A 26,042-nucleotide genomic window follows, 5' to 3' on the forward strand; every position below is an offset into this window, starting at 1 on the left:
GCTGGGCCGGGTGACCTCAGCTGTGTGGGTGGAGGGGGTGGAGTGGAATGGAAAGGCTGACTGGATTTGGGCCCTTGAAGAATTTCAGTTATAGGAACCCTGGCCCATGGTGATGGGAGCTGTGGGTCAAGGGCCTGCAGGGTAACATGCCCCATTTGTGGGCACTATAAACAGCCTCTGGTTGGCTTTAGAAACTTCTGCTTCTGCTGCTGGAAGCCACCCAGTAAAGGGGCCCTTTTGTTTTCATTGAGGTTTTAGACACACATGGGTAGAAGATTCAGTCCTACCATCAGCCTGGTAGGAAGAGGTTCTGGTCCTCATGCTTTGCCCTTACCCCAGTACCTGTACACACACACACACACACACACACACACACACACACACACACTCACTCCTCCCCTACGCCAACACACACAGCACACACACAGATAAAACACATACATGCCACACACCACACACACTACCCACACACACCCCACACATGCACACCACACACACAAACAACACCCACACATACCACGCATAATATACACACAATATACACACCACACACACATACACACTACATAGACAAACATCACACATCACACACATCACACAAACACACCATACACACACGCCACACACACACCCCACACATGCACCAACACAAACACCACACATGCATACCACACAACACACACACTTCACACACACACCACACATACACACCACACACAAACATCACAGATACATATCACACACAACACACACAGCAAACACATCAAACACCACACGCACATACCACACACAACACACACTATATAAACACACCACACATACACACCATACACAAATATCATGCATACGTACCACAATACACACAAAACACAAACACACCACACACAGCATACATACATACCACGTACAAGATACACACCACACACAAACACCATACATATCACACACAACACACACTACACACATACACACCACACATACATACCACACACAATACACACATACTACACAAACACACCACATACACACCATACACACTACCACACACACACACCACATACACACACATACACACCACACACACATATATACACATCACACACAGAAACAACACATATACATACCACACACAGTATACACACCACACACACACACTACGTACATACCACACACACACCACACACACATTGCACACACACATACCACACACACGAACAACACATATAGATACCACAGACAATGCACACCACACAAACACATCACACACACCCATGCCACGCACACACACACACGCACACACAGCACATACATACATTAAACTCCACACCAGGCTTGTGAGATGTGAAGTAAGTCCTGATGTCTCCTCTCAAGTGAGGACTGTGACCCAACCTGAAATACCTAGGAGACCACAGCAGTTTAAAACGCCGCTAGCATGCGGCTAATTTGGTATCTCTTTGAGCTGCCTGGAACCATGCCTGGAATCGCTATGACTGGCGGATGAATGGAGAATGAAGTGAGTTTAGACAGGCCTCGGTCAGGGGATATCAGGCCTCGCCAGAGCCCCCCCAAGGCTTGTAATGCATTGGATGCCCCCTTCTGCCCCCACATCTCTGGGGGCAGATTTTGCCTCCTTGGGCCCATTCGTGGTCTAATAATCCTCTGGGTCAGGGAGTTCTTCCTCGTGTGCAGCGGAAGCCTCTGACTCTGCTGTGTGCCTGCTGTCTATGTCTCATCTGGCCGATTAGACTACACATTTCTCAGGGGGCACAGAGCAAGTATCCTTGAATACCACAGTGGGTAGCTCACGGTGGCAGCTACAGGCCTGGCCTGGGTATGCTGTGTGTGGTTTCTTCAGTGGAAGAAAAGTTGAAGCTCATTTCATTGTTTCAATTAGCAAACATGCCTGGAGGGAGGAGGCAAACGTTTCCATGGAGAGCAAAACTGGGCGGCACACACTGAAACTGGAAAACCTCTACCCCAGAGCACATTCACCCCAGATGTTCCATTTGGGTGACCTGGGAAAGCGGGCATCAGGCCACCCTCAGGCCAACCACTAATTTTTGATGACTGACTTGTTCTTAAACTGTTGCTCTTTGGAATTGTCCCCCATAGTCTTCTATCTGTTTCTGAGGCCAAGTTTTAAGTGAACGTGTGTGTGTGTTTGTGTGTGTGTGTGTGACAGAGAGAGAGAAGGGATTAGACAGGGAGCCCACATAGGGGTGTAGAGGCACATTTGACCCTCTTTTGGAGAAGATGTGAGCATTCTCGTGGGGCCCGCTGCTGCCGAGGGTGCTTCGGGAATGGGAAGTGAACTGTCCATGCTGGTCCTTACAACCTTTGCACATGGGACCGAAACTGGTACTTTCAGGGTCTATTTGCAGAACTATCCTAACACCTTTGGAAGCCAAGTCACCAGCCACCCTCAGGCTCTAGTCCCCACTTCCTCCAGCCACGTGGATAAAGAGTCAGCAACTTCCCTTCTGTCCCTGTGACACATGCTCCAGAGGAGAATGACGCCAGCCTCGACCCCGCAGAGGAGGTCCTGACGCTGCATTCCCTCACTGCTTCCTTCCTTCCCTCCTGTAGGTGTTCATTCAATGATCTGAGCCCGTCAGAGCCTTTTGGGGGCGCAGAAATGGAGAATTGCATTTTATCAGTGGAAATAAAACATGGAGCAAACAATGGCATAAAAAATACAGCTTAAGGGTTGTGGGGATTTAGAGGAAGGAGAGCTTAATTCTAGTTAGGAGACGTCAAAGAGGGCTTTATGGAAAGAAGGCATATGAACTGGAGCTTGAAGGACGCTGAAGATAGGAATGTGCAGATGTGTGGTGAACGGAGCAGGGATTCAGGCTCCATATGCAGAGACGTGATGTGGGGCCAGGGAGAGGAGATGCTGAACCTCTGGCTGGCAGAAGAGAGAGTGCATGGGAAGGGCTCCAAGCCATAGCTAAGCACCTTCACAGTGCATCCCATGGGCTGAGATTTCTGTCTTGTGTCTCACAGCACTGTGTCTGACAGCTTTTCACTGTCGTCTTAACACTCATTGAAAGGGAGTCATTTTGGGAAAACAGCACGTTCCTCTGATGAACAGAAGAGAAGGAATTCTAGGACTAAGTGTACAAGTAAGAAAATTGGGATGATTCCGTTTGGTGTAGGGTAGACTAGATGTCCAGGGAGAACAGGTGGTCAAACTGAGAGCCCTGGAAGTTGTGCCAGCTTCGATTGCATTTGGCATGCAGCGGGGCACCACTGCGAAGTGTACGGCAGGGGAAGGCTGTGATTAGAGCTGGGCTTTAGAAATATGTACCTCTCAGGCACTGGTTTGTCGGAGGGCAAGAGACAGAATCAGTGTCAGGATGCTCCTGGAATGTTTCTGGTGAAAGGTAATGACTGGAGGGTGGGGACAAGGAAATAGGTCACAGAAGCATTTCTGTGGCAGAACCAGCAAGGTCGTTGTGAAGACTACATGATGTTGTGTGGCTTAGGCATCATTTTCACACTGTAGCCTCCACCACTCAGACTCCTGGCCAACACCAGACCAGCACATTCAACAGTCAGGGCGGCCCTTGCACAGAAATGGCCCTTCCAAAAGCCTGCAGGGGTGCTGTCTAACAATGGGCTTCCACATGGCTCTTGGGGTGCTTTGTCTTAGATGAAAAATTCATAAAACCATTTACTCTAGGGCTTTCTGCCTTTTATGAGACTCGCTTATGTGGAGTGAAGGTCTGTGGCCTAATGAGCACAGGCATGTAAGCTAGGTAAATGTTTACATATGTGCAATGTCATTGCATCCTCAAAATAACCCCATGCAACACAGTTGTCCCTTGGTATATGTGGGTAACTGGTTTCAGGACCCCCAAGTATACTAAATTTTGAGCACACTCAAGTCCTGCAGTTGGCCCCAAAGAACTCACATACAGGATAAATCTGTGCTCCATATACATGGGATTTACATCCCGAGAATACTGTATTTTGTTGTTGTTGCTGTTTTTGAGATGGAGTTTCTTTCTGTCGCTGAGGCTGGAGTGCAGTGGCACCGTCTTGGCTCACTGCAACCTCTGCCTCCTGGGTTCAAGGAATTCTCCTGCCTCAGCCTCCCGAGTAGCTGGGATTACAGGCACCTGCCACTATGCCTGGCTAATTTTTGTATTTTTAGTAGAGATGGGGTTTCATCATGTTGGCCAGGCTGGTCTTGAACTCCTGACCTCAAGTGATCTACCCGCCTCAGCCTCCCAAAGTGCTGGGATTACAGATGTGAGCCACTGCATCAGCTGAATACGATATTTTTGGTCTGCCTTTGGTTGAAAAAATAAAATCTGTGAATAAGTGAACTCGTGCAAGTCCAAACCTGTGTTGTTCAGGGGTCAACTGTAGTTCCTACTATCATGCCCATTTGACAGATGAATAAACTGAGGTGCAAAGGTCCCACAACTGATGCTAGGAATGAAGTCGGAGCCTTCCTGACTCCGGAGCCAGTGTTGTTAACTGTTGTACTACGTTGCTTTGATAGCTTGTTTGGATCAGGCTGTTCTAAATTGACTTTAAAAGCAATAATTTGGTTAAAAAGGAAAAATAAAAGTAAAAACCAAACAAAAAATGTATGTGTGCAGGTGTGTAGTTGTGATCTACTCTGAGCATGACACCCAAATCAGAAGGGAAGGTACCACTCTTAGCCAAGTGCTTCCACCCAGGTAAGATCACGGATTCTTCCCAACAGCTCTGAGGTGAGTGTCTTAGAGACATGAAGTCGTTACCCAAGGCCTCCGAGCACAGGCGTAAACCAAGGCTATTTGACTTTCAGCCTGGTGTGTCTTCTGTGATCCCTGCAGTCAAAAACTGACAGCCAGGGGGGCCTCTCCCAGTTATGTTGCAGGTTTTCGAGTACTTCACTTAGTGCCTGGCATAAAATAAATATTTATTGTATTGGATTGAATTGAATCCCAAATGAACCTAATGTTCATTAAGAGAGGATCTGATGCCAGGCTCGGTGGCTCAAGCCTGTAATCCCAGCATTCTGGGAGGCCGAGACGGGAGGATCACAAGGTCAGGAGTTCGAGACCATCCTGGGTAACCCGGTGAAACCCCGTCTCTACCAAAAAAATACAAAAAACTAGCTGGGCGAGGTGGCAGGTGCCTGTAGTCCCAGCTACTTGGGAGGCTGAGGCAGGAGAATGGCGTGAACCCGGGAGGCGGAGCTTGCAGTGAGCTGAGATCTGGCCACTGCACTCCAGCCTGGGCGACAGAATGAGACTCTGTCTCAAAAAAAAAAAAAAAAAGAGGATCTGATAAATGAATGGACACTGCATAGATGTTAGAAGAATGAGCTATCAACAATGACAGGGAATCTACTGTTAAATGAAAAAAGTAGTTTAGAGAAGAGTCAGCCTGGCACAGAGTGAACCCCACAACTGGGGTCCAGCCTGGGAGGCCACATGGGTTCTTGACTTCATGCAGGAAAGAATTCAAAAGCAAGCCAACAGAGTGAAGTGAAAGCAAGATTATTAAGAAAAGTAAAGGAATTCAAGGGTAGAAACTCTACAGGCAGAGCAGCAACACGGGCCGCTTGATCAAATATACTTATGGTTATTCCTTGATTATATGCTAAATAAGGGGTGGGCTATTCATGAGTTTCCCGGGAAAGGGGTAGGGAGTTCCAGGAACTGAGGGTTCCTCCCCTTTGTAGACCATCTAGGATAACTTCTGGATGTTGCTGTGGCATTTGTAAACTGCCATGGCGCTGATGGGAGTGTCTTTTTAACATGCTGTTGCATTATAATTAGCCTACAATGATCAGTGAGGACCACCAGAGGTGGCTTTCATCACCATCTTGATTTTGGTGGGTTTTAGCTGGCTTCTTTACCACATCGGGTTTTATCAGCAGGGTCTTTGTAACCTATATCTTGTGAAACCAGTCCTGTTGACTTCCTATCTCATCCTGTGACTAAAAATGCCCGACCTCCTGGGAATGCAGCCCAGCCAGGTCTCAGCCTCATTGTCCCCATCCCCTATTCAAGATGGAGTCACTCTGTTTCCAATGCCTCTTACATGTAGAATATGATTCCTTTAGAAAAAGTTTCCTTATGAATAGCCACCTCTGTTAATATGTGCAAAGAAAAGTCTGTGTAAAATGACTTCAAATTGATAATGGTACTTTTCTCTGAGGAATAGGGTCATGGAGGATTTTCACATGCTTTACAATAAGAAAAAACAGAAGATACTTTCATTTTGAAAGAAGGAAAAGCTAAAAGGGGGAAGAAAAAATAAGTTGTTTCTGGTGGCAATAGATACCACCAGAAGGGGGACGTGCTCAGGCCACGATTCTCCATGTCGGATCTCTCAGGATGGGCCCTCAGTCCCCAGGGTGAAACAGGTGCTCTCTCAATCTTTCTCTCTTTCTCAATATCTCTCTCCGTCTCTCGCTCCATCTCCAATGTACTATGAAATATTTTTATTTACAACATACATATGGGCATCCTACAAGGAACCAGGACTCTGTGGGACAATGGCTGATGCCACATATGGAACTGGAAGCGTGCAAGATGGGCTGGAAAAGTTTACAGGAACTAACTTGAAGATCACCCACTGGCTAAAGATAGAGTGATCTGGCATTAAAAAAAAAACTGGTGAGCTGAAACACATCAAATACGTTTAAAATCCTTTGGTGTTTAATATAGCACCAACTCATTCTGAAAACTGGTAAATAAAGGAAATAAAACTCCAAGTAATTGTCTTCTTTCCTGGGCAAATGGTTGATGAGGGAAAGGTTTTGTTTTGTTTTGTTTGTTTTTGAGACAAGGTCTTACTCTGTCACCCAGATTGGAGTACAGTGGCACGGTCATGGCTCGCTGCAGCTTTGACCCCTCGACTCAAGTGATCCTTCTTTCTCGGCTTCCCAGAGTGCTGGGACAGGTGTGAGCCATCGTGCCCACCCAAAGTTTTTTTTGTTTTTTGTTTTTTTTGATGGAGTCTTGCTCTGTTGTCAGGCTGGAGTACAGTGGTGTGATCTTGGCTCACTGCAACCTCTGTCTCCCGGGTTCAAGCAATTCTCCTGCCTTAGCCTCCTAAGTAGTTGGGACTACAGGTGCATGCCACCACACCCAGCTAATTTTTGATTTTTTTTTTTTTTTTTTGAGATGGAGTCTTGCTCTGTCACTCGGGCTGGAGTACAGTGGCACGATCTCAACTCACTGCAAGCAAGTCTTCTGCCTCAGCCTCCCGAGTAGCTGGGACTACAGGTGTGCCTCCACACCCAGCTAATTTTTGTATTTTTAGTAGAGACGGGGTTTCACCATATTGGCTAGGCTGGTCTCAAACTCCTGACCTCGTGATCCACCTGCCTCAACCTCCCAAGGTGCTGGGATTACAGACATGAGCCACTACGCCTGGCCTAATTTTTGTATTTTTAGTAGAGATGGGGTTTCACCATGTTGGCCAGGATGGTCTCAATCTCTTGACCTCCTGATCCACCCACCTCGGCCTCCCAAAGTGCTGGGATTACAAGCGTGAGCGACTGCACCCGGCCCATTTTTTTAATAGAAGAATTCCAACCAACAAATGCCAAAGGGATAGGAGAATTAGAAAAAGCCCTGTTCTACAATCCCTAATTATAGCGCGGATTTCAGCAATGATCATCAACGACCGCTGAAACGATCAGGTAAAATGCTGAACTTAGTAATGAATGATTGAAGCCTATAACTCCAAACCCACCCATCAGTCTTAACATCACCGATAGAGAGGCACCAGCATTATCTGCCTCCTGACGGGATACCACAGGAAGTACCCAGCACCATCTAGGAAGTATTTTTACCACAAAACCAACCAGACCTCCAGATGTAGCTACCATTTTATAGGAAAGATAAATTCAGAGAACTATGTCAAATGACACCTCGGGATTCCAGGAACGTTTCAAATGTGCTAAACTCCTTAGAAGGAAAGACAACTATAGACATTTCAAATAAATGCAATTTATAGGCGTTGCTTGAATCCTGACACAAACAATCCAACTATAAAAACAGCCAAACACTTGTGGGACAATGGGAGATGCTTGAATTCCAACTGTATATTTAAATTTAAGGATGTTAGAAATATTTACGTACAAAATGATGTAGTGCTCGGAATTTGCTTCAAAATAATCCAAGTACAGCATGTGGATCTGGAGGAGTGGGCAGCAGTGTAGATAAACAGGCCTGGCCGTGTGGATGGGTTGTCAGAGCTGAGTGGAGTTGCATAGGGATTTATTATACCATGATCTCTGCTTGTACATATGTTTGGAGATTTTCATAATCAAACGTGAAAATTTTTTGATTTTCATAATCAAAAGTCAATAAAAAATATGGATATACAACTTAATTCCTCCATCATGACGGTGGTGGGAGTGGTGTGTATGTGTGAAATGTGTGTGTGTGTGTGTGTGTTCTCATGTTCTGTTTGGTCTTAATTCAAGTTGCAACCCTGGAAACAGCTACATTCTCTGGAAAATAACTTTTTACACGTGTAAAGAATGCCCTAACCTAACAGATTCAAGGGGTGTCAGACAGGCCGGCACAGACACCAGGCCCCTCCTTAGGGGACTGCTGGGGCCAGTCCCACACGGTTATTCCCACGGTCGAAGACCGAGTAAAACTGTCGAATGAAGACATCTCCCAGGATCCAGAGGGGCCCAGCTGGAGGGTAGATGTCAAGTCCTTGAAAGCCGCTGCTGCAGAACTGCATTCCATCCACGAAGTCCTGGGGTTGGAAAAAAGGATGCAAATGACATGGGAAAGAAGGAAGTAGTGCTCCCTGGAGGCTGCCTGTGTGGTGGTGGTGGCTGGCAGTGGATGGCCTTGGACAGCTGGTGGGTTCCACCATTTTGGTCAGTGGGTTCTTCCTCCTGCTTCATATGTCCCTACCCTAGTTTTCTCAATAAATTGGTTGTCTACACAAGTCCATTCTTATGGGCCTGGGGTCTATGTTCTACAATTTTGAGAATGGTTCATCTGTTATATACTTCCACCTGCCCCCACCACCATCATTTTACAACTGGGAAACCCTTGTTGCATGGCTAGAAGAGCAAAACTGTTGGCACCGGAAGACCTTGGTTTAAATTCTGGTTTCTTTGGTTTCTAGTGAAGCTCAGCTTGGTTTTTGTTAAAGGAGAGAAAGAACTCTGTTAGTGGCTACCCACTGCTATTTTCTTGTTGATGTTCTGGGAACAAACATTTGAGTGACCCCCTTTAGATGAGGCAAGTAGGCATCCCTTGTTCAAGAGAAGAGTATCACCTTCTCCAATCTTAATTTTTAGTTTGGCAAAGACATGCTCTACCAGGCAAGTGTGGTCTTTCCAACGACTTGAAATTTGAAGTTGCTGATGAGGGTGTGGGAAAATCTGCAGAGGGCTCAGGGAGACTTCTTGAGAGGAAGGACATGAAAAGTCAACGTTTTTATAGCAGTTTTGATGGATTGAGGTGACTCTGATTGAAATCTGCTGGTGGGAAAGAACCATGCACCATACTGGGAAAGAACCAGCACAAGACCTTGTGATCCACCTGCCTTGGCCTCCCAAAGTCCTGGGATTACAGGTGTGAGTCACCACACTTGGTCAGGTCATGATCTTCTAAAATGATCTTCTAAAGGAACCACGCACCGTACTGGGAAAGAACCACACACCTCCCCTCCCCTGGCTTCTAGGAAACTCCCACTCTTTTTTGGGCTCTCCAGCGCCTGGAGCACATCAATGATTTCCACCTGGGCAGGGACTCAACTCACATGGGGGAAGGTGAGAGTGTGGGGGTGCTAGGGTGTGATGGGCATGTGGACTGATGAACAGGGCTCAGTCTAAATGTCTCACTGGTCCTAGTGTGGTGCTGACAGCGGCAGCTCCAGAATCCCTATGTGGCAGGAGCTTAGGGGACTTACCATGAAGCTGTGTTTTAAAGCCAACATTTATCTTTATTTGGATTATCTGTTGGTGGCTTTGGGAAGGAGTTAACAGAGGCTTAGGGGTAGGACTGAAGCCCTCAGTCTCTACCTTAGCACCCCTCTTCTGATGCAGTTACCCTGATGCTGTCAGTGACTCTTGGAAAAATTAGTGTGTTGAAGTGTAGTGCCAAATACCTACAATGCTGGAAATTCAGAACAACTGTGGTGTGAAGTGCTCACAGGTGTCCAAAAGGTCCAGGAGTTCCCTTTCTACTTCACCCTACAAACTTGAGAATTTACTGCAACAAAAGACATTTTCTTGCTAGAGGAGGAATGTTAATTTGAATGTTAGAACAAATATAATCTTATTCTCCATTCCTCCCTGCAAACAGCTTATATCTTGAACCATTTATTTGACTCTCTGAGTCTCGATATTCTCACCTATAAAATGAGATAGTAATAGCTCCAGTCTGAACTGGTGGTAGAGGAGATTAAACTTTGTCAGTTGAAAAGTCCCACATGGCAATATCAGAAGACTTTCTTAAATGGCTTGCCCGAACTTTACTACTGCTTCACGGCAGAACTGGAAATTAGAACAAGCCCCATGGTCTTTCCATCACAGGCAGCTGTGTCCCTCCCAGAGGGGATGCCACCTCAGAGTAGAACAAATGCAGGGCGGGGCTTAGTGTAAAGGCAGGCAAAGTGCAGGCGACTGAAAAGGGGAAGTGGTAGGCATGTGGGGAGGGCCTTGTGGCCTGCAGAATAAGGAAACAGTTCTTACCAGCAGGGTGTAGGCAGTTGGGCTGAGGGTGTAGGGGACTCCGTTGATGGTGAAGGTGACATCCGGCATGACATTAAGGTTGGCACACTCCACAGCATACTAAAACCCAATACGGAGGATCCGTTTAGAGCCTTCCCACCTCCCAAAAGAAGGCCTGGCTCTCCTGCCCCCACCATTCCCTTCCCCAGGCAGGCACTCACTTCTCCATCCACGGGGGCTGCCCCGATGGCATTTTGCAGCTGCTTAATCTTGTCGGGAGGGCCAGTGATGAGGGAAGTCCCTGTGTCCACAATGGCCTGGCAGCCCTCAGAGCAGAACATCACAGTGCCTCCCACCTGGATGCTGAGGCAACAGGGTTGCAGTCAGCCCACCTTCCCTCCCCTGGCTCCTAGGAAACTCCCACTCTTTTGTGGGCTCTCCAGCGCCTGGAGCTCATTAATGATTTCCCCCCACCATATGAATGTTCCTCTATTGTTTTCTACTGCGATCCATAGGAAGAAATCTGTTTACTTCTTGACCCAGTGCACACACACACCCATTCATGCAATTGAAGTGCACTCTGGTATTTTCTACTACATTCCAGTTCATCAAAAAGTGTAGGTCATGATCTTATGATCTTATTTATTTATTTATTTGAGATGGAGTCTCACTCTGTCGCCTAGGCTGGAGTGCAGTGGCTCGACCTCAGCTCACTGCAACTTTTGCCTCCCAGGTTCAAGCGATTCTCCTACCTCAGCTTCCTGAGTAACTGGGACTACAGGTGTGTGGCACCATGCCTGGCTAATTTTTGTATTTTTAGTAGAGACAGTGTTTCACCATGTTGGCAAGGATGGTCTGAGTCTCTTGACCTTGTGATCCACCTGCCTCGGCCTCCCAAAGTCCTGGGATTACAGGTGTGAGCCACCCAGCCTGGTCAGGATCTTCTAAAATGATGTCATGACCCATAAATAGGTGAATTCCTACAGTGTGAAAAATCCTCAATAGACAGTGAGCATTGAGACCTTTTATTTTTTGCATTCCTAATGCTTGATACCTTGCAGGAACTCAATCCTAGCTAAATTGAAACTTGAACTGCACTTTTCCAATTCCTGCATTGTCTAGCACGGTGCTAGGTATGAGGCAGGCATGTAGTCCCACTTCCCCAATTGCTTCATGCCCAGATACTGTATATATTTCCCGGCTCAGTTTCAATGTAATCCCCTCCATGACGCACTGGAGGGTTCTTCAGATAGAAGCTGTCATGCCTGTCTGCTGAACCACGTTGATGGCACCTCTCTTGGAGCACTGACCACCTTCCATTTTATAGGATAGCGGTTTGGGTGCATCTCATCTTCTGTACAAGTTTTTTGAGGGCAAGATCTGAATCCAATTCACCTGTGCAAACCCCCATGTTATTCATCCCTTGCCTTGTGTGTCAGTGTTGAAAGAACAAAGGGGAGCAGGCTGTGTGCTAGTATTGACTGTCTGTTAAATTAAAGGCACGCCACATGTACAAGGAAGGAAGCTTTGTCTGCTGCCCTGGTTACAGAGGTCCCTTCCTGCACACTTGCTCAGCACCTCCATACCTTCAACCACAGTAAGCTTCTGGTATCCTCTGCTAGCGACCAGTGGTTTTTCAGTTAATTCCATTTGAGTTGTGCCTCTTGAATTTACCCCTAGTACTGTAACTACTTCATGGGGAATACTCACTTATCCAGCGCAATCTGCCAGTAGCCTTGCTTGGTGACTGGGACCCAATTCAGGCTCCCAGAGAAATGGGAGTGGTCGTAGCCTCCAAAAATCAGCTCACTCCCCGCACCACCTTCTGGGTTACTACATGGAGAGAAATAAAAACTGTCCAGGAAGGGCCACTGCAAAACTCTAGGGGTGAGCCTCAGCTAAGACACTTTGCTTCTTGGTCTCATACCAAGCAGCCAGGTAGGCAGAAACATCAGCCTAGGCTTTGAGACCAGGACTCTGACTACTGCAAGTGGATTGGTCTGGACTTTTTTGACACAAGATTAGAAACAGCTCCCCTTGAGCATTTGTGAATGTCCTTCTGCTTCTTGGATAAAAAGGTTAAAGAGTTGGGAAATGGGGCCAACAGGTCTGTCATTCAGAACCAAGACCAGGACCATCCTGGGTGGGTACACACTGTGTGACTTGAAGCAACCCCCAAAGACACCTTTTCCCAAGATATCTTCCCCACTACGGTTGTGACAGCACCTGGTGTTTTTGTGTTATTCACTCATTATGTTAAGGCAAAGAGGCTGATTTGAATGTATCATGACTTACTAGAGCTTGAACACTTATTTTCATTGGTATTGATATCTCAGATTATGTTCTGGAACCTAGCAAGATTCTGGAGAAATTGGACCTAAGACAGATTCATTCTGAGGAGGAAAAGGATCAGAAAGATACAAAACTGACATCAGGGTAGTAAAGAGGGAGAGAAGGGAATACCTGCAGGAATTTTAGGACAGTGGTTTTAGAGAGGGAGTGGGGAAAGGAACTCATATTTGTTGATTACCTTGGTGCAAGGCCCTGTACTGGGGATTTTGTCTATCTAAACTTATTTAACTCACATCAACCTAGTGGTCTGTGGAAGAAACTGAGCCTCAGTGAGATGAAGCAATGTAAGTGGCAGGATTCAAATCCAGGTTGGTCTGACTGCCAAGCCTCGATATTCCCCATTACAGCCCACTTTTCCCAGGCGACGGGAAAAGGAAGTTCTGCAAGGGGAAGCAGAGGTGTCTAGACAACCTGCCTCTCTCACTCACAGCTCTGCCTAGGCCTGGTCCTGAGTGCCGTCATGCTGGAGAGGAAGCACAGCTTGATAGGGAAAATCCAGGACCCTCCATGTGGGAGAGGGGAATTAGAGGAATGGGCTTATGCTGAAACAGGGTGAATGCAGGCCAGGTCTGACCTGGAAGGAGTCAGGAAGGTCAGAAATCACTTTCCTGTGTAAGGAGGAAGAGGAGATGATCCTCCAAGGATGCCGGGCAAGAGTACCTAGAAATGTGTGAGCCTCATGATCTTTTCCAACAACAATGCAATTTTAAAAAATTGTTGTAAAAATATGTAACATGAAATGTACTATCTTACCCATTTTTGAGTCTACAATTCAGGAGTGTTAAGTATGTGCACACTGTGTAAAATCCAGACCTTTCATTTTACAGAACTGGAATTTTATACCCATTAGGCCGTCAACAATGGTTTAAGAACTCCTCACTTCCCCTCCCCAGGCCCTGGCAACTGGCAGTCCACTTTCTGCCTGCGAATTTGACTACTCTAGGTACCTCACCTAAGTGGAATCATACAGTATTTGTCTTTTTATGACTAGCTTATTTCACTTCGCATTATGTCCTCAAGTTTCTTCTGTATTGTAGCATATCTCAGAATTTTCTTCCTTTCTAAGGCTGAATAATATTTGATTGTTTGGATATGCCACATTTTGTTTATTCATCCATCAGTATGCAATTATTTTATCGTCAGCTTAACTTTTCATTTTTTTCTGCCTGCTCCTCCTGCAGGTGCTGTCTTTCTGGTTTCACTGTGTCCCCAGTGTGAGCATCATACTCAGCATATAATAGGAGCTGGATATTTAGTGACAGCATCAATGAAGAACCAATCCCAGAGATTCCTTAAATTTAAGCCAGTGTAGTAGAGTTTACAAACTGCTTTCACAACTACTTGATGAAGCAAATCCCATTTCCTCAATATTCAGAGAGGTTAAATGTTTTGACTAAGATCACACAGCTGATAATAGACCAAGCTAAAGACCCAAACCAGTTCTTTTGATGGCTAAGTCAAGTGCACGTGTTGTCTCCCTATAGTTATAACTGACTTTAACCTCACAGTCTTGATGGGTCTTACCTGCTCATGTAGACAGAAAACATTGGCAAGTCCACCAGGTTCTGAGCCATCATGTTGTCAAACACTGGAGTCACTCCTCCCACAGCCAAGGAGGGGTATCCCAGGCCCAGAATTCCATCAAACTCTGCATCCACAAAGGTCTGGCCTGGCTCTGTGACACTTTCTCCAAACTGCTGGCCAACCACGGTCAGTCCTTCCACCTGGCAGGAGAAAGCCCACAGGAAAATGACACAGGGGATTGCTGGCAAAGAGTTTGATTCCTGGATTCTCCTCTGTCTTGAAGCTAATTCTTCTCCTTCCCAACTTTTCTTGACTAAATAAGCACAGATATGCTTGCTATATTTTCAAGAAACAGAGCATTCCAAAACCTCAGAAGCCCTCATGCACCTGCCAATCATTGCGCCCCTACTCAAGAAGAGCCAGTCTCCTGACTTCTAATAGCGTATATTGGTTTTGCCTATTTTTTGGATTTTATATAAATGGAATCATCCCGTATGAACTCTTTGGTATCTGGCTTCTGTCGCTCAACATTGTGCTTATTGCACACTGTTTTTTTGTAACTTGTTTCAGAAAATTTTGCCTACCCTAAGATTTTGAAAACATTTTCCCATGTTTTCTTCTAAAAGCTTTATTGTTTACCTTTCACATTGAGATCTGGAGTCTATCTGAAATGTGGTAATGTGTAAGGTAGGAGTCAAGATTTATTTTTTTCTATCTGGATATTCATATGACCTGGCACTACTTAATAGATATACCATCATTTCCTCCACATACTGCAGTGTCATGTTCAACATAAATCAGATGACTGTGTGGATAGGTTTTGTGTTTTCTGTTCTGTTCCATTTGTATATTTTAAAAATTCTGTGCCAACACCACACATCTACATTGCTGTAACTTTATAATAAATCTTAATATTTACCAGAGTTTTTCTTCAGCAAGGTTGTTTTGGTGTATTACATATCCATATAAATGTTAGAATCAGTTTGTCAATTTCTAAGAAAAAATGCTCTTGTTTTAATTGGAATAAAATTGGCTCTATAGATCAATTTGAAAAAATTTGACTTTTAAATAAAACAGAGTCATTCAGTCTATGAGCATGGTTTAGTTTTCAATACAGGTCTTCTTTTAATTTTATTCAGTAACATTTGTGATTTTTATGCAAGTCTTTTACTTTTATTTAGTAAAGGTTTCTATTATCAGAGTAGAGTTCTTGCACTTTTTTTTGGTTAAATGTGCTTCAAAGTAGCTATGGTTTTGATGGTGTTATAGTGTCATTAAAAATCTATTTGCCATTTGTTTTACTTGCTACAGGTTGAGCATCACAAATCTGAAAATCTGAAACTGAAGTGCTTCAAAATCCAAAACTTTTTGAGTGCCAACATGACGCTAAAAGAAAATGCTCATTGGAGTATTACAGATTATGGATTTTCAGATTTGGGATACTAAACTGGTAAGTGTAATGCAAATATTTCAAAATCTGAAAAAATTTGAAACCTAAAAGACTTCCGGTCCCAAATATTTGTGATAAGGATCCACAACCTGTATATATAAATCCGAATGATTTTTCTTTGAGACAGAGTCTCATTCTGTCACCTGGGCTGGAGTGCCGTGGCATGATCTCGGTTCACTGCAACCTCCGCCTCCTGGGTTCAAGCAATTCTTCTGCCTCAGCCTCCTGAGTAACTGGGACTACAGGCGTGAGCCACCACGCCTGGCTAATTTTTGTATTTTTAGTAAAGACAGGGTCTCACCATGTTGGTCAGGCTGGTCTCAAACTCCTGACCTTGTGATCCACCCGTCTCAGCCTCCCAAAGTGCTGGGATTACAGGCGTGAGCCACCATGCCTGGCCCTAAATGATTCTTTTATGTTGACCTCATATCCAGCAACTTTGCTAAGTTCACACATTAATCCCAATATCCTTTCTGTAGATATTTTTGGATTTTCTACTTATGGAATCTTGTCATACATTAAAAACGAAAGTGTTATTTCTTCCTTTTCCATCTTAATGTTCTTCGTTTCTTTTTTTCTTGTTGCACTGGCTAGGATTTTCAGTACAATGTGGAATAGAAGTGGTGAGATTGAGTGTCCCTGTCTCATTCTTGATCGTATGGAGAAGTCTCTCGACAATTCACCATTAAGTATAAAGTTTGCTGTGGGCTTCTTTGTAGATGAAGCCCTTCATCTTTATCAGATTAAGGGAGTTACTTTCTATTCCTAGTTTGCTAAGGGTTTTTCTTGAAGTCATGAATAGATGTTGAATGTTATTAATCTATTAATATAATCATATTGGTCATATGATTTCTCTCCTTTTATTCTGCTAAATGATTAATTCCTAGAAAGATGACCCTTGGTTAAGATGTATTATCTTTTTATACACCATAAGATTTTATTTGCTAGTATTTCATTTAGAACTTTTGCATCTACATTCATGAGAGAAAGATTGGTCTGTAATTTTATATTTTCTTTTGTTATAATGTCCTTTTCAAGTTTCATTATTAAAGTTATGCTGGTTTCATAAAATGAGTTATAAAGTGTTTTTACTTTATCAAATATCTGGAAGAGTTTGTGAAATTTTTTCTTTTTTTTAGTGTTTAGAAGAATTTATCAGTGAGGCTTTTCTTTGTGGAGTTTTCTTTGTGGAAGGATTTTTTAATAACAGAGTATATCTTTAAAAGATTCACATTTTCTAACTTTTGTTTTCGCATCAGTTTTGGTGTGCTGTATTTCTCAAGGCATTTGTTGATTTTTTGAAGATTGTAAAATGTATCAATATAAAATTATTCTTGATAACTTTAGTGTTCTCTTTCTCATTTCTAATACTGTTAAGTTGTATTTTCTTTCTTTTTTCTTAGTTAGTCATGTCAGAGGTTAACCAATTTTATTACTGTTGCAAAGAATTAATTCTTGGCTTTGCTAATTTCCTGTGTGATTTCTCTATTTCATTAATGTCCCATTCTACTCTTTATTATTTCCTTCCTTTTGATTTATTTGGGTTTGCTTTACTATTGTTTGTTTATGGTTTGCTCATTTTCTTGTTATTTGTTTCTTGAAATAGGAACTTAGATAATTGATTCTTAGCATTTCTATTAATAATACATGCATTTCAGGCTAAACGGTCCCTTTAAGGGCTGCATTAGCTTCATCTACACATTTTGGCATGTCCTATCTTTATTATGTCAGTCAGGGTTTGATAAGAGAAGCAGAGCCATTAGGAGGTACTATAGATATAGATGAAATGATATGGATATAGATATTGATTATATGCAACTGTGGGTGCTAGTTAAACAGTGTACTTGTTTCTGGCCTGGTGCTGCAGCTGCTGTCTACAGTTTGCACAGCAGAAAGGGAAAATAGATGTCAAGTGGGAGAAAAAGGGCCAGTTGGAACCCATGAATGTGAGGGTGGACTGGAACCCGCATTGTTCTCTCCCTGTCCCCAAGTCTCCATCCTCAATGATGGGGATGTTCTGCAGCAAAATCTGATGATTCATTATAGCGGTAAGTGCACACCTGGCCCTGGAGTCAGAAAAACTGAGGGAAGGAGCAGTGCAGCTGACATTGCTGTGGGCTTGGCTGCTGCCCTACAGGTGAGCCAACAGATAGGTGACAAGCTATAGGCTCGAATTCCCCTTTCTATTCCCGTTTCAGTGCCTTCCCTGCATCTCAGAGGTTATTGTGACGATCAGTTTGGGATGTAGCCTTCTAAATAGTTATTTGTACTTTTATATATATATTATGTATAATTAGATATACAATGTATATGTATATGTCATAATATATATAATTTTATATATCATATAATATATACACATTAAATATATGACATGTTATGTTAATATATTATATAATAGATTAGTATATTATATTATATATTGATATACACAACATATTAATATATAACACATAATATATTATTAATATAATACATTATATCACTTATAATATATTATATAATTAATATTATATAACATATTAATATAATGTATTACATATCATAATATATAACATATAATAAAATTATGCAATTATTATAGATTATAGCTAATATATATTATATCTATATAAAATATACAGATGGATATATATAGTATACTATATATTATATATTCATACATATGGATATTATATATTTTATATGTAATGTGGGTATGCACACACACACAAATAGTTCCAATAGAAAATGCAGTGCATTGTTTTATCTGTATGATATTTTTACATAGATGGTGTTTTTCTGCTTCTGGCGTTCTTTCAGCTGATAATATGTCCTACTCCACCCACTCTAAGGGATGTTGATGAAAGCTGTGCCCTGCTGGCCTCGGGAATACCCCCTCATGGACCAATGCTTGCCAGGAATAGGTCAGCCTCTGTTTCTCCCAAGGCCCAGGCATATATTGCTGTCTATAAGCCTGAAAAAGTACCTGGTTCTCTGTCCCCACATTTGTCTGATTCCCATAGTTCTAGGACCCATAGGACTTCAGAGGGAGTCAGAGGGTCAGAGGTCAGAGGGAGTTTGAGGAACAGCTCATGAGCTCAGCACTGAGTTCAGTTTGGGCCTTGGCCTTTGGACAACTGGGTTTCTGCCTTGGCTCTGTGACTGGACTCCCATTTCAGACCTTGCCCCCTTATTTTACTGAGTTCAAACCTCGCCCGCGGACGTGGGCTTCTTTATCCTTCAAGATGGCGACCTGGTCTTATCTCCTCAATGCCCTAGAGACTGGAGATCCAGCTGTGCACCCTGTCACCAGGCTTTGTGCACTGGGCACTGCTTCCTGCCGCTGTGCTGTCCTCCCCCAGGGCACAGCCTGCCGTGCAGACTGACCCACTGCTGCCATCTCAGGTGGGGAGTGTTGGTCCCCCTTTCCCCTAGAAGTTAGTCCTAACCCCTGTTTCCACCCATTCCTGAGGCAGTTTTGAAACCCAAGACCTCTGAATAAGTCTCCCAAGTTTCTGGCCAAGAGAGAAAAGATGAAGGACTTGCACTCACAGAGACTTGGTCAGCTCCAATGATCCCGGACAAGCTCCCGGTTCCATACTGAATGGAGAAAGATTGCCCTGGCTGGCTGTACGTGCTGGACTGGGAAGGCTGGAACCTGGTGTGCGTCTCTGGAAAGAAGTGCATTGCTCTTGCCTATGCCATCGGCTCACTGCCTGCATCCTCGCCCTGGTGCCACCCAGACCCAGTGCAGCAGGGTCTCTTCCCTTAGCTCTCAACACTGAGGGAGGGCCCCTAGAAGCCTGGCGATGCCCCTCTCTAGTGAGCAACTACATTTCCCTCTAGCTACAGATGTGGCCTAATTGGAAACCAAATAGCTGTCCCTGAGCAAATCTGATTGTCCACAATGACCTCATGAGGCACACCAAGATAAGTGCCATTTATCAGGCGCCAGCCACAGTCCCTGCCACCCGTTGTGGGTCAGAGGTTGGCCTTCAAAAGAAACTCAGGGGTAAGCAATTGCCCCAGGAAATTACTCCCAACTTTTCTCCCAACCCGTGGACATCTCTAGCCTTGGGGTTTCCAGGGAGATTCTGTCTGGGACTTGTCCTGTATCGAACAAGACATCTTTCTGTAGCTCTTCTTTTCCAACCCTCGCTGAAACCTCCGAGTTACCTCTGGCCAAATGGACCCACCCATGCCATTGTGCCCCACCAGCCCCATCTCTGTGCACCAGGAGATAAGGCTACCGAGCCTCCTTGAAGCAAGCAGACTGTCTACACTAGAACCCAACTAACCTATCTGCTCAGAAATAACCAATTAAATTAAACTTTCCCCTACATTCCTTTGGGTGTTCCAAAGGAAGTGAGTCATTATGTCTAAGATTTCTCTTTTCGTTGACTTTCTTTCTATTAATTCTGATCTGTATGGAAGTTGCTCTCTTGAACAGCAGCCACATTTTAGTTCTTCCTTGGCCTTGCTCTATCTCTGCTGTAAGCAGTTCCAGGGCAGACTCAAAGATGGAGAGGGGAAGCTGGTGTGGCAGGGGTGGCCAGTTTCTGGAACCTAAGTCCCGCTTCCCCAGAGTACCAGGCTTGGCATCCCAGAACTGGCCCCCAGACATTCTCTGCTGGTGCTCCTGGCCCCACTTACTGCAGGCTGGGCTGGTGCAGTACACAGAGGGGACCCAGAGATTGGAGGAGCCAGTGTCGAAGATGACAGTGAAGTTCTGTGGTGGGGAGCCAATGGAGATAGTGCCGAAGTATTCCATCTGCAAGGAAGAGTGAGAAGGAAAGCGGGCGTGGGTGGTGGCGAGGGACAAGGGTACTCACCAGGAAGCCAAGGGAAAGCTCCCTGGGGCCAAAGCCTGGGGTACTACAGACTGGAGTTTACAGAGCCTAGGAAGTGGCAATGCTGGAAAATAAAAGGTAAAAGGAGCAGAGAAATGGCCATGAGTGAGGAAATCAAACCGAATCTCTGGCTACTTCATTTAATTTTACTTGCATTAACCTGATTTTTATAAATACATTGTAGGAGAGGCAGTGGAGGAAAAATCACCTGTTTTACAGACTGGGGAACTGGGGCTGGGAGAGGTTAAGTAACTTGCCTAAGGGTACACAGCCAGTAAGCTGCCCAGCGGAGAGCAGAAGCAGGGGCCTTCAGTGTGGGATGATGCTTTCACTCCCAGCCCTTTCCTTCTGCAGAGAGCTCTGACATTTGGGTACATTGGGGCCTGCTTAGCCAACTCCATGGCGACCCAGGGAATCAGTCCCCATGGATCATCCATCCAAGTGAAGAAATCCACAATGGCCTTCAGCGCTACTGATATGGCACTGGCCGTGCCCTGATGCTGGGCCTTCCTCCAGCTCCCACCTCTCCCCAGCCCTGACCCCAGGAGGCCTCACATCCAAGTAGTTGATGAGGGGTTCATTGGCACTCTGGTCCATTGAGCAGGACTCGGTGAACTGGATCATGTCCAAATTCTGGGATTTCCAGAACTCAGAGAGCTGGCTCCGTGCCCGCAGCTTCTTCTTGAGGGACGGATGCCTCCTGAGGGGCACCCTGGAGACAAAGCCCCATGTGAGGAAGAGATGTACTTCTACCTCCCTCTTCCCCCCGTTCCCATCCCATTTTCTCAGGGGCCAACTAGAGAAGACAGAGGGGGGGATCTGCAAGACAGCACGCAGGGTACAGATGGGATCAGCGTCCTCTCTGCCATTCAGACTGCCCGGCCTCATCTCTGCCCTGGAGAGTCTTAGAATCTTAGAGTGGAAATGGCTCCCCTCCTGGAGCTGAGCTCTTTGAGATCTTCTAGGAAAGTGGAGGATGTGGGGAGGTCTGCAGTTTTACATGAACATCACGAAGGGCTGATTTAAAGGGACAGAAAACTCTTGGAGGCAGTGATGGTCAGTCCCCTGGGGAAGTACTGGGGTGCTTTGAGCTACAAACCACAACTGCAGGTTTCTGCTCTTTTGCAACACAAGAAGCTCCCCGGGACTTGGGAAGACACCTCCGTGGAGGTGGAGACAGGAGGATGACTTGTTGAGGACTGGAGATGAAGGCCATACACAAGCGGCCACTGGGTAAGCCTCTTCCAGGCATTGATGCAGACCCTCAGCTTCTCCTCCTCTTCATCTCCCCGTCAGCTTTCCTATCCCAGGGCAGCCCTGAGCTGCAGGGCAGGGGACCACCCAGCTGAACACAGTGCGGGGATGTCTCCTCACCTGTGAAGTGATCCTTGGGCCTCTCCCAGGTCCAGGAGCACCAGCAGCAAAAGAAGGAGCGTTTTCATTGTGGGTCCGACGGTCCGACCAGCAGCTTCTCCCTTGCCCGCTCCTTTCTTCTCTCCCCGAGGGCTGTGGGAACGGACTTTCCCTAACTCTCAGACCTACCCAGCCCAGTCTGAGGGCTGAATGATAAGGCCCTGGAGTCATTAGCCATGCCCAGAGTAAATACAGCATGTGGAACAGGGCGTTCCCCCTCCACCTCTCCGTCCCTTTCCCACCTACAAGAGGAGTGTGAGTCTGGGAGTAGAACTTGGGGGTCCGTGCATTCCCTGTGAGCGAGAGTGTCCTCTGAGGCTTGGCTTCTCCCAGGGCCTTGGCACCTCCCCTGACCCCAAGAAATCCTGTGTTAATGAATCCAGAGGGCAGCACATCCCTGGCCGCCTGGAAGCGCCCACTGAGCTGTTACCGCGAGTGCTCTAGCTGGAGACTCTGGAGGCGTGGGAGCTGACTTGTCATGGGTGGCAGGATTCTCACTCAAAGTATTCATCCATCTGTTTCCTCAGTGATTCTTATTCTCTTCTCAGTCTCTCAAATGCTCCAAAGGCAGTTTACCCTTCCCTGGCCCACTTTGAAGCACAAACCAGCACTCCTCAAAGGTCCTGAAATGGGAAAATGTGGCTGCGGATTCGTGGAGCCCACTCTCCTGACTCCAAGGACTTGATGAATCTGGGGCTGGGGCTCAGGGGTGTATGGAGGAGAATGCAGGGGCAGCGAGGGAGGGTCAAGGGGGTCAGCGTCTGGAGCAAGTGCCTGCATGAGTCTACTAGAGCGGCCACGACAAAGTACTGGGGGCTGAAACAACAGAAATTTATTTTCTCACTATTCTGGAGGCTGGAAGTCCAAGATCAAGGAGCTGGCAGACTTGGTTGCTTCGGAGTCCTCTCTCCTTGGCTTGCGGGTGGCTACCTTCTCTCTGTGTCTTCACATGGGTCTTCCCTCAGCATGTGTTTGTGTCCACATTTCCTCTTATAAGGACACTAGTCATACTGGAGTAGGGCTCACCCTAATGACTGCATTTATCCTTAATACCTCTTTAAAGACCCTGTCTCCAAATACAGTCACATTCTGAGGTACTAGGGGTTAGGACATCAACATGGATTTTGGGGGACAGAGTTCAGCCCTTAACAGTGCTCAGGGACAATAGGATCTTCTATCTGTTAAGTGGGACTAAGCACAGGGGTGGAGAGTGGGTGGGGCTCAGGCCTTAGTTACCGCAGTGTGTGAAACCCCCTCACCATCAGCCTATCTCTGTGGCCACCTGCCTCATAAACAGATGGTGGGGCTTCACAGCATGGGGTGGGGATGAAGGGGTTACAGGAAGGAAGACCCTGACCCTGACTCAAGTTAATTGGACCCTCTTAGCCAGGGCAGCAGCGGCCACCACCATGTGCCAATGCTTCCAGAGGGCACTAGCTCAGCAGTAGGAAGTAGGTGGCCTGGGTTTAGCTTTAGCTCTGCCCTGACCAGCAAGTGTTCTGGAAAATCTCTTCAGTGCTATGGGATCTGCCTTTCATCTCTGAAGTTCAAAAGACAAGCAAACGTGGAGTATGGAGCTAAGTCAAACCTGCCCTTGGGTCCAAAATTGTTAAAAAGACATCAAAAAGACTTAAGGAACAGCCTAGACCTTTGACCCCTGAACCCAAGGCAACAAAGCCTCTTTGGCATTTCCCAGGAGCCCATCTCGTTGACCTTTCACTGGGGAGAGCGGTCTAACCCTAGAAGGTCAGCTTCAGTCAGAAGTGGCTAGAAGTGCAGATCATTCATCTTGGCAGTAAGCTCTGCCACGGTTTGCCCATAACTGCTTACTCACCAGATACCTTAGTTTTGTCATCTGCCAAATACCCTACCTACATCAATGGGTTTTTAAGGAGGATCAAATAATAAGGTACAGATGTACTTGTTGTACTGCATTCTGCTTTACTGCGCTTTGCAGATACTGCTTTTTTTTTTTTTTTTTTAATTGAAGGTTTATGGCAAACCTGTGTCAAACAAGTCTATCAACACCATTTTTCCAATAGCATGTGTTCATTTTGTGTCTCTGTGTCACATTTTGGTAATTCTTACAATATTTCAAACTTTTTCATGATTATTTTATCTGTTATGGTGGTCTGTACTCAGTGACCTTTGATGTTACTATTGTAATTGTTTTGGGGTACCACAGACTGCACCCATATAAGACAGAGAATTTAATAAGTATAATTGTGTGTTCTGATTGCTCCATTGCTCTACTAACTGGCCATTCCCCCATCTCTCTCTCTCTCTCTCTCCCTCTCTTTCTCTCCCCCTCAGGCCTTCCTATTGCCTGAGACACAACAATATTGAAATTAGGCCAATTAACAATTCCACGATGACCTCTAAGTGTTTAAGTGAAAAGAAAAGTTGCATGCTCCTCACTTTAAATTCAAAGCTAGAAAGTATTAAGCCTAGTGAGGAAGCCATGTTGAAAGCCAAGAAGGGACGAAAGCTAGGCCTCTTATACCAGTTACCCAAGTCATGAATGCAAAGAGAAAGTTCTTAAGGGAAATTGAAGGTGATATTACAGTGAACACACAAATGATAAGAAAGCAAAATTGTTTTCTTACTGATATGCAGAAAGCGTTATTGGTCTGGATAGAAGATCAAAGCAGTGACAACATTTCCTTAAGTCAAAGCCAAATCCAGAGCAAGGCTCTAACACTCTTCAATTCTATGAAGGCAGAGAGAGGTGAGGAAGCTGCAGAAGAAAAGTTGGAAGCTAGCAGAGATTGGCTCATGAGGTTTAAAGAAAGAAGCCATCTCCATAGGTGAAGCCTATGGAGATTTCTGCAAGGTGAAGCAGAAAGTCCCAAAGCAGAAGCTGCAGCAAGTTATCCAGAAGATCTAGCCAAGATCATTGATGAAGGTGGCTACAATAAACAACAGATTTTTAACATAGACAAAATAGCCTTATACTGGAAGAAGATACCACCTAGGACTTTCATACTAAAGAGAAGTCAATGCCTGGCTTCAAATCTTCAAAGGACAGGCTGAATCTGTTGTTAGGGGATAATGCAGCTGGTGACGTGAAGTTGAAGCCAATGCTCATTTGCCCATTCTGAAAATCCGAGGGCCCTAAAGAACTATGCTAAATAGAGTCTGCTTGGGCTTTATCAGTGGAACAACATAGCCCTGGATGATAGCACATTCGTTTACAGTATGGTTTACTGGATATTTTAAGCTTGCTGTTGAGACCTACTCTCAGAAAAAAAAAAAAAAAAAAATTCCTTTCAAAATTTTACTACTCATTGACAACGCAACTCATTGCCAAAGAGCTCTGATGGAGATTTATAAGGAGATAAATGTTTTTATGCCTGCTAACCCAATATTCATTCTGCAGCCCATGGATCAAGGAGTAATTTTGACTTTCAAGTCTTATTATTTAAGAAATGCATTTTGTAAAGCTATAGCCACCATAGATAGTGATTCTGATGGATCTGGGCAAAGTAAATGGAAATCTTCCAGAAAGGATTCACCATTCTAGATGCCATTATGAATATTTATGATTCATGGGAGGCAGTCAAAATATAAAATTAAAAGGAGTTTGGAAGAAGTTGATTCCAATCCTCTTGGATAATTTTCAGGGGTTCAAAACTTCAGTGGAGAAAGTAACTGTAGATGTGGTGGGAACAGCAAGAGAACTAGAAGTGGAGCCTGAAGATGTGACTGAATTGCTTCAATCTCATGATCAAACTTGGATGGATGAGAAGTTGTTTCTTATGGGTGAGTAAAGGATGTGGTTTCTTGAGATGGAATCTACTCCTGGTGA

General features: G+C 45.1%; 1 protein-coding gene across 2 annotated transcripts; it reads right to left on the reverse strand.

The window, feature by feature from the left end:
- Positions 1–7,658: 7,658 nt before the first annotated feature.
- Positions 7,659–22,389, reverse strand: CTSE (cathepsin E). 2 transcript variants are annotated; one of them, XM_023186919.1, is made up of 9 exons: positions 22,196–22,389; positions 21,377–21,533; positions 20,625–20,742; positions 19,524–19,642; positions 14,540–14,739; positions 12,374–12,496; positions 10,885–11,026; positions 10,685–10,783; positions 7,659–8,730 (listed from the first exon to the last, which is right to left on the reverse strand). In XM_023186919.1, exons 1-9 carry the CDS (start codon positions 22,261–22,263, stop codon positions 8,566–8,568), a joined length of 1,191 nt encoding a protein of 396 aa, XP_023042687.1. In that variant the 5' UTR covers positions 22,264–22,389; the 3' UTR covers positions 7,659–8,565. The 2 variants fall into 2 exon arrangements, with proteins under 2 accessions (XP_023042687.1, XP_023042688.1); XM_023186920.3 differs by lacking the exon at positions 10,885–11,026 and having other exon boundaries at positions 8,523–8,730.
- Positions 22,390–26,042: the final 3,653 nt, after the last annotated feature.

The sequence above is a fragment of the Piliocolobus tephrosceles genome, chromosome 1, assembly GCF_002776525.5.
Source record: "Piliocolobus tephrosceles isolate RC106 chromosome 1, ASM277652v3, whole genome shotgun sequence".
In the NCBI taxonomy this organism is placed as follows: Eukaryota; Metazoa; Chordata; class Mammalia; order Primates; family Cercopithecidae; genus Piliocolobus; species Piliocolobus tephrosceles.